The sequence below is a fragment of the Patiria miniata genome, unplaced genomic scaffold (assembly GCF_015706575.1).
Source record: "Patiria miniata isolate m_02_andy unplaced genomic scaffold, ASM1570657v1 HiC_scaffold_16, whole genome shotgun sequence".
In the NCBI taxonomy this organism is placed as follows: Eukaryota; Metazoa; Echinodermata; class Asteroidea; order Valvatida; family Asterinidae; genus Patiria; species Patiria miniata.
This window is the reverse complement of record NW_024037054.1, coordinates 8,704,314-8,717,007: the sequence shown is the minus strand read 5'-3', so window position 1 is coordinate 8,717,007 and position 12,694 is coordinate 8,704,314. Positions and strand designations below refer to the sequence as shown.

At 41.4% G+C, this 12,694-nt stretch overlaps 1 protein-coding gene across 1 annotated transcript; it reads right to left on the bottom strand.

The window, feature by feature from the left end:
* Positions 1-11: 11 nt before the first annotated feature.
* LOC119722886 (rab3 GTPase-activating protein catalytic subunit-like) lies at positions 12-11,744 on the bottom strand. The gene is given in 23 exon segments (XM_038193286.1): positions 12-1,386; positions 1,604-1,828; positions 2,073-2,173; positions 2,466-2,661; positions 3,298-3,504; positions 3,698-3,835; positions 3,992-4,402; positions 4,404-4,538; positions 4,801-4,855; positions 5,197-5,369; positions 5,928-6,032; positions 6,306-6,472; positions 6,915-7,007; positions 7,409-7,482; positions 7,617-7,767; positions 8,059-8,158; positions 8,711-8,876; positions 9,007-9,126; positions 9,491-9,569; positions 10,475-10,607; positions 11,168-11,243; positions 11,481-11,533; positions 11,654-11,744. Coding segments are annotated over 23 exon segments (3,258 nt in total). The 5' UTR covers positions 11,708-11,744; the 3' UTR covers positions 12-1,140.
* Between the last annotated feature and the right edge of the window lie 950 nt (positions 11,745-12,694).

Below are 12,694 nucleotides of genomic sequence, written 5' to 3'. Positions count from 1 at the left end.
ACAACAACATGTGTTTTGCATAAAATGTTTTTATTCACAATATATTCTTTATACATGTTTTTTTTAATACAGCCATAAATTACTATTTTTGTGTTGTTGCTTTAAAGCTGACGGCAATTCTCCACAAAAAACAAGCAGTTATAAGGACTAATCTTGCCATTCATTGGGTGGCTTCCATCATTTGTAGATGATCCTATTTTCCTTCAGTTTGAGGGAACTCTCCACCGTCAACGATGTGTTCACAACTTTGCAAATATGTCTTGATTCAAAAAATTTAAGGACACACATAAGTCCATTAGTATCACAGTAAAAGCCAAAAATGTTGATAATGGGAAATGTGGATCACTCGTTGAGATAACATATTTCCTTGAAGCGTTGTTCCCGTTCATCTAATCACTCGCCATGTTACTGCCAGCAGAAGCCTTTGCAATTGTCTTCATTGAAGGCACGAACTACAATTCGAAAATGTACAAATGCTGAAAAGTCACAATCACAGAAATAAATGAAAGGTTGCCAGGCTTGGGGTCTTCTTTATGAAGCACTATTACAAACAGCTGACTTCTGAAGAAAAACATTCTGGTTCTGATTAGGATACAAGTTTGTTTCATTAACCTCGACCTAGATCATTGCATCCACAGACTTTACACTTGAAACTGTTTGGAGATATTGTAGTACTGGCTGCACTTGAATCTCATGTATTCATGAAATGTGTGAAGTGTTTTTACTTTCATTATTAAAAAAAATGGATAAACACTGAAGCAATGTAACTCCTTTGTAATTCTCTTGCTGGGAAACTATCCCACAAGGAATTATAATACACTCCTGAAGACTCCCTTAAAATGCAACTGCACTACCAAGGCTGAATAGTCAAAATCCCATGACTCTACTCCACGATTCAATCCACAATTCAAACCAGTGAGCTCACTGCGAAGGCAAGTGGCAAGACATCCGCACTAGTAAACAGAAAGTTGTGGGTTCGAATGCCACCAAGGAAGTTAGTGAGATTTTCTCCCAAGCTCTTGAACGGCACAAAGCATACTACATCGAGCAGCAAAATCACTTACAACAGGTTCCATTCTTTACTGCCACCCAATGTTTCTTACCACGAGTAGCCCCCTCTTTCATGTACCTATCCTACCTTTACTGAAAAGTGGTGTCTTGAGAGAAGGCTCCCGCTAATCGGAACTCCTCATCTACCAAGACGCAGTACATCCTCTGAGGGGTGGGTTGGGAGTAAGGAGCAGGGCGGGGCGCTACGGTACGGAAGATGAACTCCCTACCGGCCGGGCGGGGGAAGTCCGGTACCGAGCTGTGAGTGTGGGAATACTTGACTTTGCCTGGGGAGTCTTGGAGATCGGCTTCTACCTCCGGAAGCATGTGGGCAGCCTGCGGGAGGAAAGCATTTGTGGTATTGTTACCAATTCTCTATTTGTTGGACGCAGGGGTTTACAAACATTACTTGGAAGATTTATTGAGACCTTCCTTTTGTGTGTGTTGGGGGGGGGGGGTTATTTATTGATTATTTATATATTTACACTCCCTTGAAGACTTTCAACTTTGAAGACTTTCAACTTTTGTAATACAATGTATAGGGATACTTTACCCTCTGTGCGGCTCCAAATAGTTGATGTATGGCCTCCCCAACTGGTCCCCTGCCCGCACCAATCACAGGAACCTCAGGCTTGTCCATGAGATCGCATACAAACTGCTGCAGGGCGCCGGTGTGGCGCGGCGTCTCTGTTTCTGATTTCGGTGGGAGGAATTTGGCTTTGAGGGACAGGGAACGAGCGATGACTTCCTCAATGAGAGATATCTGCTTGACTAACTCCTGATGGGGGAAAATAAAAAAAATAACCAGAGATGTGAATATTCATACATATGCTGCGATGCAAATCAGTTCTCACAAAATTTCAGATAACATTGCAAAAAATATTTTAAAAATATATAAAAAATACAAATTTGGGTTTTTAGAATAGTCATTTTTTCACACTTTCCTGAGGTCAGCAAATTTGACCGTCACTATGGCAATGTAAGAAAAATGAAAGGATTGACTTGACTTGGTTGACCCTCACCTCATACTTCCTGATATCTTGAGTAGGAGCTCGAGTGACTCGCGAGGCCTTACTCACGAGTCCTGGAAAGTGAGGCTGTAGCGATGGAACTTCTTCTACATCTGCAGATGAAGGAAAATTATCCAAATGTAAATAAATGTAAACAAAATTGAAAGGTTAGAAAGAATTATTTCGATTTCTTTGTACGTTTTTCTTCTGATTCCATGTACAGAACTCAAAATCACATGTTTTAAAAGACTTCAAATCATTGAAATTTCAGAAGCTACACTTTCATGAAAATTCATGCATCTTTTCTTTCAGTACTGCATTAAATTAAAACAATCATGCAAGCAGCACGGAAAAAAGAGCACGCAGAGAAGACGAAGCATTCTTAAGAAAATATATCCATCCTACCAGCTTCTTCCAGCCTTCTTAGTGCAGCGTGAATGATCAAGGGCAGTAGATGGAGTACCACCTCACCGGGTCTCAGGGAGGCAAGGAAATGAAGAACCTTCTCTGCTTCCTTGGTGTCGTCAAAGAGTCGCTTCTGGAGGTGGGCGGTTACCGCCTTGGACTGGGACCACACCTCTTGCCATGTGTTACCAGGGAGCTGGGGACCAGGAAATCCACAAGAGAAATTATGTAACACTTAGCACAGTAAAAAAAAAAATATGAAATTCTTTAATAATTATGGGCATTTGAGGTTTGACACTTGAAATAAGGCAGAGTAAAATGGCAGATGGATTCTTCAATTTTCTCGAATATTTTCTTGACTATATGAAGGAGCTATAACCCTCCTACATAGCTACAATTTCACAAATGTATGAATCTTAAAAAAGAAACCCCAAAAACCAAAAAAAAACCAGCCTGGACAAAAAAGAAGTGGGCGGGGACAAGAAACCAGTGGCGTACCCAGAATTTGGCTTTGGGGAGCTCACAACTTTTTTTTTTCAAATTTTTTAGAAGTTAAATTTTTGTCGACAAAATATTTGGCCTTAGAAAAAAAATTGGTTTTTCTTTTAAATTTTTTTTTTTTTTTTTTGGGGGGGGGGACTATTTTGACGCTGGTGGTGCCACTTACACCCCTATTACACTACTCAAAAATAGGCCACATACATATCACCAAGGACAAATCGTGGGACTAAAAAAACAAAAATCACCAAAAAAAAATTGACAACCTGGGTGGGGGGGCGCTCAAGCATATAAAGCTATATGTATATCGCAAACAAAGTAAATGAATACATACCATCATTCTTTGGCTAAGACATCCTTTGATTCTCCTTCTACTGGCCCCTCCTTCCCTAGCCCCGCCTTCTTCCCTGGCCCTGCCTTCTTCATCCTCTTGCTCCTCCATTACTTCAACTTCATCTTCCTCCTCCTCCTCATCTTCAATCCAGTCTCTGGGTGAGTACCATCTCACAAAGTCTTCCAGTTCACAGCCTGGATTGGCAGCCTGGATAAATTAAAGTTTGGGTTATGGTTATTATTTTCTGCTTAACGCATTTTTTGCAGCCACTGTAAGCAAAGAACGGTCATCTTAATCACAAATTTTGTGGTGAGAGAGGCCATGAAATCGGACCTAATTTGTGACAACATTTATGATACAGATTCCGCTAATTTGGATGTTATTCTTAGACATCACCTACCTTGAATGCTTGCATATCAGACAGCAGGCATGCACTCTGCATCTTGGCTCTAAGCTCCGCCCCTTCCGAGGTGGTGCCTAGCTGAGCCAAGACCTCAGCGTGTTCCTCCAGCATGTCTTCTGTCATCGGGGCAGGGTCCTAAAGTCAGGGAACCAGATTGTTATAGATCAACAACAGGATATGTTCATCTTGGCACATTTGTTAGGGAAGGGCAAGCTTTGAATGTCTTCTCTCAAGCTCACGGACAGCCCTGAAGTACAAAATCCAATACTAACATATGTTTGAGTTGCCTACCTGTGTGACGGGAATATAAAGTAGCTCATCCTTGTTCAACAGCTTCAAGTCCCCGCACGGACGTAGCCTCCCACTGGGTTTTTGCGATCTCGTCTCATTATTGGCTTCTGAAATCGCCACTCTACGGTCCGTCTCTAGTGCTTCGGAGCCGACCTGGAAATGAACCTCTTCAACCTCCATCTCGCTTGAATCCAGATCGGCTTTATTCTTACTGGGACTCCCTGGGAAGGAGTCCTCGTCACATTCGAAGAATTCCTCTTCGCTGTCGCTGTCACTCTTGACAGACTGCCCCTCCCTCAGAGAGACCTTAGAGACTGATCGTGGCTTCTCATTGGACGCTGGATCGTCTCCTAAAAGCTGATTGGCCGAGGCGAATGGAGTGATGCTTCCGGTAGCATCATCAGTAGCAGAAACCCGTTTCTTGGTTCTCTGAGGCAATATTTTGATCGGAGCTACCCGGAGTTCTTGACGTCATGTCTTCAGACTCTGTTTGGCTGGCCTGACGTTCCTCACGGGCTTTCTTGCGAGCGATGCAGCAATTCAACATCTACAGAAAATAGGAATTCATCTTTTTCCACATCTTTTTGTTAAATTAACAAAAACTGGGCAAGTCCCAAAGTCGGTCCACTATTTTTTTCTTAATTACCAAATTCAAAAGCTTCTTTGTAATCATACAGGTATTTTTCCAATTTATTACAGCGAAAAAGGACAACGTTTTTTCATACCCATATTTTCGAAATGTAGATAAGCATATACTAAGATAAATTGTCGCTAATTCTGGATAAAATCCTTCTACAATAATGTTTTACCTGTAGTTTCTGGTGCAGTAGGCAACAGCCCATGTTGGGATTTCCAGAAGCCAGTCTGTAGTATTCAGAAAAAACAATGACTTTAAATTAATTGTAGATAGAAGCCTTGCACATAATCAGTTCGAGGGTTTGCAAGATATGTGCACATCTCACATACCAATATTACATGAGTGAGGTATGCAAGCAATTTTTCAATTGAGTCCAATTGGCAGGATTCTCAAGATTTGATTGGATTCAGCTTCTTAAAAGATTCCCTTACTGCCACAGCGGCTTAGCACTAGCCTGCACTAGATGAACCCTAACGGCTACGTCAGAGAAACATGATTTTAATCTAGCCTGGAACTGAGACTAGAGCATTAGAGAGCTTGCCCAATCCTTCACTAACTCTAAACTCACCCTGGTATTAAGAACACGTTCTCCCATCGATATCTCATCTCTAGTACAAACTCCTGCCAGAGATGAGCCACAGCCTTAAGTCCTCCGTGGCTGTGGTTCACCACGCACATGGCTACGGCTAACTTGTAGGTCAGGCCATCTTCTGGACCGGACTTGAAGTGACGATACCATTCCTTAGAAAAAGCGGAGATGAGATAACATTTCAAGTGGAATGTTTAGGCAAAATAACAAATATACCAGTTTCTGGAACCTGTCTGCATCCATTTTTCCAGCAGCATAATTTTTTTCTTTAATTTTCCCTTTTTTCAACAGCAAAAAACTGCTGTATTTTCTGATATTTTCATTATCAGAAATATGTTGTGTCTGAATTTTTTTTCTTCAAATGATGATGAATAGTCATTTTGAGGTCAAACAGCTTGTCTCAGAAAAGTGACTGCTAATTTTTTAGAAAACAGCATCCCTGTCTTGGAATAAAACAAAGCACAAAAGCGATGGATATTTTTAAAAAAACACATCCGCCATCTTGGATTCATCATTGGCAAAAAAGTGCTGTTTTCAAAAAGTTCGGATGAGAAACTGTTACTTGTTTTTTTTGGCCTTACAATGTTGGGAAGACTTGTAACTTGGTTGTGGAAAAAAAAAACCAGCAACACACTGAGAACACTGTTTGTTCGCATTCAAAAGAAACCGGCATATTCTTGAGTTTTAAGAGTCTTCGTGAGACTGCGTACCTTGACCTCCGGTTGGACATTGATGGGTTCCGTCTGGTCGTCCTTTTCTGACTCATCACATGACTCGCTAGACTCATCCTGATTGGCTGCGTCCGGAAACAAATGCTGAAAAATAAATAAATAAGTGTTTTTTTTTTATATAATTGCATAAACACTGTATACTGAGTGTTATATGAGGGATTGCAAGTAAACATTTACAAGACTCGAACCCAGACCTCCTGTTTACTAGTGAAGATGTCTTACCACTTGACCACCGAGCTAGTCGGGGTCGGCTTGCTGGTTCGAATCTCATATATGAATTACGTCATTGAAGGACTAAACCCAACATGACATCAACATAAAGATATTTATTATACATCTCTCAATACTGGTTCTTACCCATAGAAGTTCGTTCAGCGTGTCGATCGATATAGGTGCTTCCACCTGCTTTTGTCGAGATCGTATCCTGGTGCGAGCTCGGCTGACAACAGATGACAACGTGGGGAGGTGAACCCGACCTGGGTCTGTCAGACGTTGTAAGGCCTGGCTGATCTGCTCTGACGTTTCTTTATGGAAATAGACAATAGCAGGAATTCAATCAGTCAGCCGGATAATGAAATTGATGAATGCCTTAGAAAGATGATTTGTAACAAGACTTGGACTTGGATTTGAACGACTCCAACTCAACCAAAAGGACTGGACTCAGACTCAGATTTCCAGGACTCGGACTTGGACTCAGATCAGAAGAATTAGACTCAAGCACAGACTTTGGAGGACTGTGACTCATACTTGCACTCGGAGGGACTAGGACTCAGCCTTAGTGGTGTCGTTGGTGAATTTTGTCGAATTACTGAAAAAAAAAGGCCTTCCAGAAAGCAGCTACATGGGCCGAAATTGGTAAAGATGATACGTCATGGTCAGACTCAAGTTTCTTTAAGATGTAAGATACAGAGAAGCAGAGCCAAGTGGTGAAGGAGAAGGTGAAGGAGAGAAGTCACTCTGACTTACCATCGTCCATGTCGTCAAATGCGGGCTTGCCAAGTAGTTGATCCGTGGAGTCGCGGTTGTGGACAAGTTCTGCAAACGCGCTCAGGTACTCCCCTGGAAATTCAACAGCAAAAGTTCCAAAACTGATTAGTACAGAAACTGCATGCAGAAATATGATGAATATGAAAAGGTTTTGTGGGCAGCTGGGGTAGGCTTCCTTGATCTCAATCAAACCACTGAAGATTTCTTCAATTTGAGGTGTCCTGCTTTTTCTTGACAATTTAGCAAAAGTCACCCTATTTTGCCTCAGTGTCTGAAATTGCCAATTTTTTTTCCAAAAGTGTTTCGATTTTCTACCTAAAGTCCATTTTTGTTTGAAAAATTTCAAGAAAATCAAGCTGGAGATCAAGCTAAACCACACGTGGAATTGGCACAGTAGCTATATACTTAACTAGATTTTATGAAATGGAATGATTAATCAGATGGAAATTGTGATTTATCAATGGGACACTTACCAAGCAGGCACTGTGGTTTTTCCGTCAAGCGAAGTCTGACGGACCACTGAGGGGCTTGAGACGCATCGAGGTCACTGGGAATTATACAACACATTATGTCAAACATTTCAGAAAATTCTGTGATACTCCTAATAAATAAACTTCTTTAGTATAATTTGTGCTAAATGTCTTTGTTTACATGTGGACATCGATCTACTGATTAACTTACGAGTACACGTCATTATCGACGATGGTATTTTCTGCTTGAGATGGCCAAGTGGCCGACAGGTGTAACTCGTTAATGGGATCTTCCACTGCGCCAAAGGGGAGGGCCTTAAAGCCGGGATATCCCACTTCATCCCCAAGGGGAGAATCCAAGTCTGGAGGGGAAAAAAAGATGCAAGTCGACATGTTTATGCTTGTTTCTTGCCAATTTAATAATTTATCAATACATTAGTCATTGTAAATTTAGTCAATTTATTTTATAATCCGATTATAATCTTTACCCTCTTAATCCTTATTTGATGTGAATACCATGAGTGCACTTGTAATGGATTTGGTGCTATAAATGCATGGTGTCGATGTAATGAGCAGTTAAGACAAGCCCTATCTTCTATAATATTGTTCAATTTTGAATTTTGGGAGAAGAGTAAATCATATAGAAATCTTACCGGGTGGTTGTAGTGACCAGGCATACTGCGTCCAATCATGCAGGACGTAGGTGAATCTAATGGAGGCTTTGACTTGTGGCAACGGGGAAATCGGGGTGGCCTGGGAATCACAAAATGAGGACAAAAAAGCCATTTTGGTTTAATTTAAATGAATATAGCCTTGACCAAAATCAAAGTTTAGTAAAGACAGCATGTACAAATTTGACATCACTGGGAACATGGACAAAACAATGACTCAAAATTGTTGCAGGATTTTTAGAATACTGTACAATACCCGAAGATAAATCAAAACAAATGTTACTGTGATCAAATTTTTTGATTAAGTCTAATAATTAACTAAATTGACAGAAAATGTTTGAAAAATCAAATTTATCTTTCAAAAAATTTCCGTCAATTTGCTTTGTTTTCAAGATTATCTTTCAAAACAAATTTATCTTTCAACACGTTTCTGTCAATTTGGGGTTTTTTTTTAAGAACTTATCCAAAAAAAAAAAAAAAATGATCAGTGTACAACTTGCTTTAATTTGTGAAGTCAACTAATGCCGTTTCACAAATGACACCAAAAAGACTCAAAATTGGGACTGGAAAAACCAAATATTGTGACATACGGGAGGAAAATATTCCCCACAATGAAATCGCAAAATGGACTCACAATTTTGGACTTGAAGATGTTTATGAGCCCCTCCATGTGACCGTACTGGTGTGGGGTTCGCTTGAGGTGCACCATGTCAAAGGTCGTACGAGCGCCCGGCGCCTCACAGATACCGGTGTACATCCGACGCCACTTCTGCTGAATCTGGGCAAAGATGGGCAAGAGGCTACAAGAAAAAGAAAAAAAATGGTAGCTATTAATGTTTTACTTCCTCGATATTGACCCAAAGAAAAACAGATTGACAGATTAGTGACAAACAAACAACCCAACACCCCGACAGACGCACAGATGTTTACCAGTTGGTGTTATTAACAGCAATCGCCATGGAGCTTAGCAGCAAGTTGATCTTGCTCTCTGACAACACTGCGTCGCTGTTGGCGACAGGCGTCAACACCACGAAGTGTCTCAGTCCATACCTGTTATTGTTCAAAAGGAAACGTACCGAATTAAACATTTTTACACTTGGGATAATTTCAGAGAGCTAGTGCACAAGACTATATGCAGAGACCAATACAGACATTGGCTAGACCCCGCCCACAACTATTCATTTACCATATACATTTTTACCATCTAAAAATACTGAGCCCCAAATGGGCGTCGTTTAGGGTGAGCCCACCCACAATCATCTACATATTCACCATTTACAAATGCTGAGCCCAAACTGGGCGTCGCCTAGCCTGGCCCCGCCCACAATCATCTACTCACCATATGCACATCTATAAATGTTGAGCCCAAAATGGGCATCCCCTAGCCTAACCCCGCCTATAATTATTCACTCACCATCTGCAAATGCAGTGGGCCCGTGGTGGGAAGTCATTCTCCATCAGTAGCATGTCTTCCATAGCCTGGGGCAAGGAATCTGATAATGGGAAATTACATTCAAATGGGCTAAGGGTAACCCAGGCTATTCTATTTGTTGCTTTTTGAGTCTACAATACATGTAGCAAACGGACTGTTCCCGATTTGGTCATACGCCCTTCCCGTTCCGACAACAACACATTCATCTCAGAAACTTTGCCATATTCTACTTATCGTTTTGAAAGCACACTTATCAGCATACTGACACAGGAACATTAAAGTTCGGCATTCCTGGATTTCAAGTTTAGTAAAGTAAAGTAAGTAAAGTCTGTCGCGAGCCAATGTGGCTCATCAGGCCGGTGTTTATCTCCGGTTTCCTTGGCATGAAACGACTGAGAATATTTCTACTCCCCCTGAATGGGATGCCAGTCCATCGCAGGTTACTCCCCAGCTAATGCTGGTACCCATTTATACTCCTGGGTGGAGAGGGGCAAGTGGGGGTGAAGTGCCTTGCCCAAGGACACAATATATGGCCAGCGGCTGGATTCGAACCCCAGACCCTCTGATCATGAGTCACGAACCCTAACCACTAGGCCACACACTCCCCTTTTCAAGTTTAGGCTATTTGAAATTTCCAAGAAAATTTGGGAAGTTTTTAGTGTTCCAAATTATGAGGAATTTGAGGCCCAATTTAGTTCAGTCAGTCAGTGTGTTTCCAAACCAAAAATAAAAAGTTGAATATCTATCTCAATTGCAAAGCCTAAAAATGCAATTCTGGACATATTTCATATTAAAAGGTGAAAGCAGAGCGATCGGTGTAAGGAGGCAGTCTGAGTCTAGTATCTGCCTCCATATGAGGTTCAAGTTCAACAAAAGAAGAGTATGGTCACGAAGATTGTTTATCGAGAGAGAAGTGTGCAGTGTTGAAGAGGCATTTGAAGATTGTTTGGCTTTTTGTCCACAAACCTTCATTTTCTTCTTGTGTGCTTCCTTCCACCACTGCGGTCTGCTTGAGGTGATACTCCGTCACCGTGAAGCACACGGTGGCAAAATTGATGGATTCTGCCTGTTCTTCCCATTCTCCGGTGGAAAATTCACCCTGTTCGGGAAGATGGAACAAATGGTACAAAAGAAGCTTAGGACCCTGTTCCACTGAGAATGAAAAGACTGTGCTGTGACTTAAACGTCTCTACTGCCAAAACAGGTAAGAAACTCACATTTTTTACTGATCAATATTATAAAATCACAGATTTAATCTCAATAAAAAAGACTGCTTGAAGCTGCCAAAAGTCTTAAAAATTAAGTCTTTTGCAATAGTACTTTCTGAACCGTACTAGTAATACATAGAGGTGTTCTAAACTATACTTTTACTCAAACAAAATTGCAGCTAGAACCACATTCTCATCAATCCAAAGTGCCAGATTTTTTTTTTTTTTTGGAGGGGGGGGGGGAAGGGTAATGATAACATTATAATAGAGATTGTTTTGTGCAGATAAAGAAAAATATTCCACTTTAAAAAAATGTTTTGAACATTTTTGCCAGCTTCAAAAACTTCTTTAAAAAATGAGTTTTTATTTGTATTTTTTTTTAGCTTCAGGTGGGTATCAAACTGCTTGACAATCACTGAACAAATTTCATTAAAAAAGCCAGTTTGGTTACCTTTTTGAGGGGCGGTCCCTTCACGTACGTAGTGAGCTTCCAATCATGGATGATTTGCTCGAGACGTGCAATGAACCTACGTGAAAATTTGAAACACAGATTACAGAAGCAATGTCACACATTGTAACAAAACGTTGACAAGTTACCATGTTACACCATGGAGCAAGAATAAATTAAAGCAGGAACATTTTAGTAAAATTTGCATAAAATAAAAAAAAATAACTGGGTTGTGTGCCTACTTGTTTTCCCATCAAACAAAATTTATCTCAGTGATAGAGGGCGCCCTAATTAAAAATAACAGTACTTCAGTTACCTTTCCCATTCTGATGCGGTTGTAAAATCAGTTATCTCGAAGACTTCAGATTCCTGTAAAGACAAAAATAACCCTGCACATTATAGCGATGATATGCTTCATTTTTTTGGATTTCAAACCACAACTCGTTATGGGAAACGGGAGAAAACACGGTCGAAAAAGAGAAAACATACCTCAACGTCGTCGGCCATTCTCGTATCCATGTCGCATGAGGGCGCTATCCTCATATAGTGGTTGAATTAAACTTGCAGAAGTCCTCGGACCGCTTTAGGTTCAAGCCCGTTCGTTCCAGCCTCGACTTCATGGGCGCGTGGGCGTTCCTCATTGATCTCCATATACACAGAGATCAATGGCGTTCCTTCACTCGCGCAAGGCATGATGGTGAACAACATGGCGCAGCAAGATCTCGTACCCATGGGAACGAGGTTGAGCCCGTTCCAATGATTTCCGACTTTGTATTCAAACTAGCTTAGCTTCATTGGAGGCATCAGCAGTGGTGTAGCCAGGATGTTTTCAGTGGGGGGGGGGGGGGGGGGGGGGGGGGGGGGGGGGGGGGGGGGGGCGCGGGGGGGGCGCTGGAACATTTCATGGGAGGCGTCATGTAGATCAATGATAATTTTTTTAGAAACTCAAAATCTCAGTGGGGGGGAGGGGGGGGGGGGGGCGATTGCATGGGGGCGACAAGGTTTCATGCCCCCCCCCCCCCCCCCCCCCCGTGGCTACGCCACTTGGCATCAGTCGTTTCATTAAAAACATTTTATCATACAGTGAAATCTGGACTAAACCTCAAGGGAACAGGTTCAAAATTTGACTTAAGCAGAGTTTTGAGTTAAGCAGGGTTAAGTTGTATATCATCGTCATACTACTCTACTGGGGGGATTTGTTTGAGTTAACAGTTGTTTTGATCGAGTTATCAGAGTTTGACTTATCGAGGTTTCACTTCATGCTAACGAACAAGGAAACTGGCGAGAAGTTATTTCTGAGACTTAATAAACATGTATGTACATATTCGACTTCGAAGCTTTTGTTGACGTTGTGATATGTAAAAAGTCACAATTTTTTATATCCCAATCAAGGTCACGAAAGGGGCAAAGGGCCAACAACAGCCCATATTATTATACCCTTCCAACCACAGACATTACCGCATTGACCGCCAGATCGTTCGTGATAAACTATGTGCAAATCTACGCCTCGGTATATAGTGGTGTTCCCTA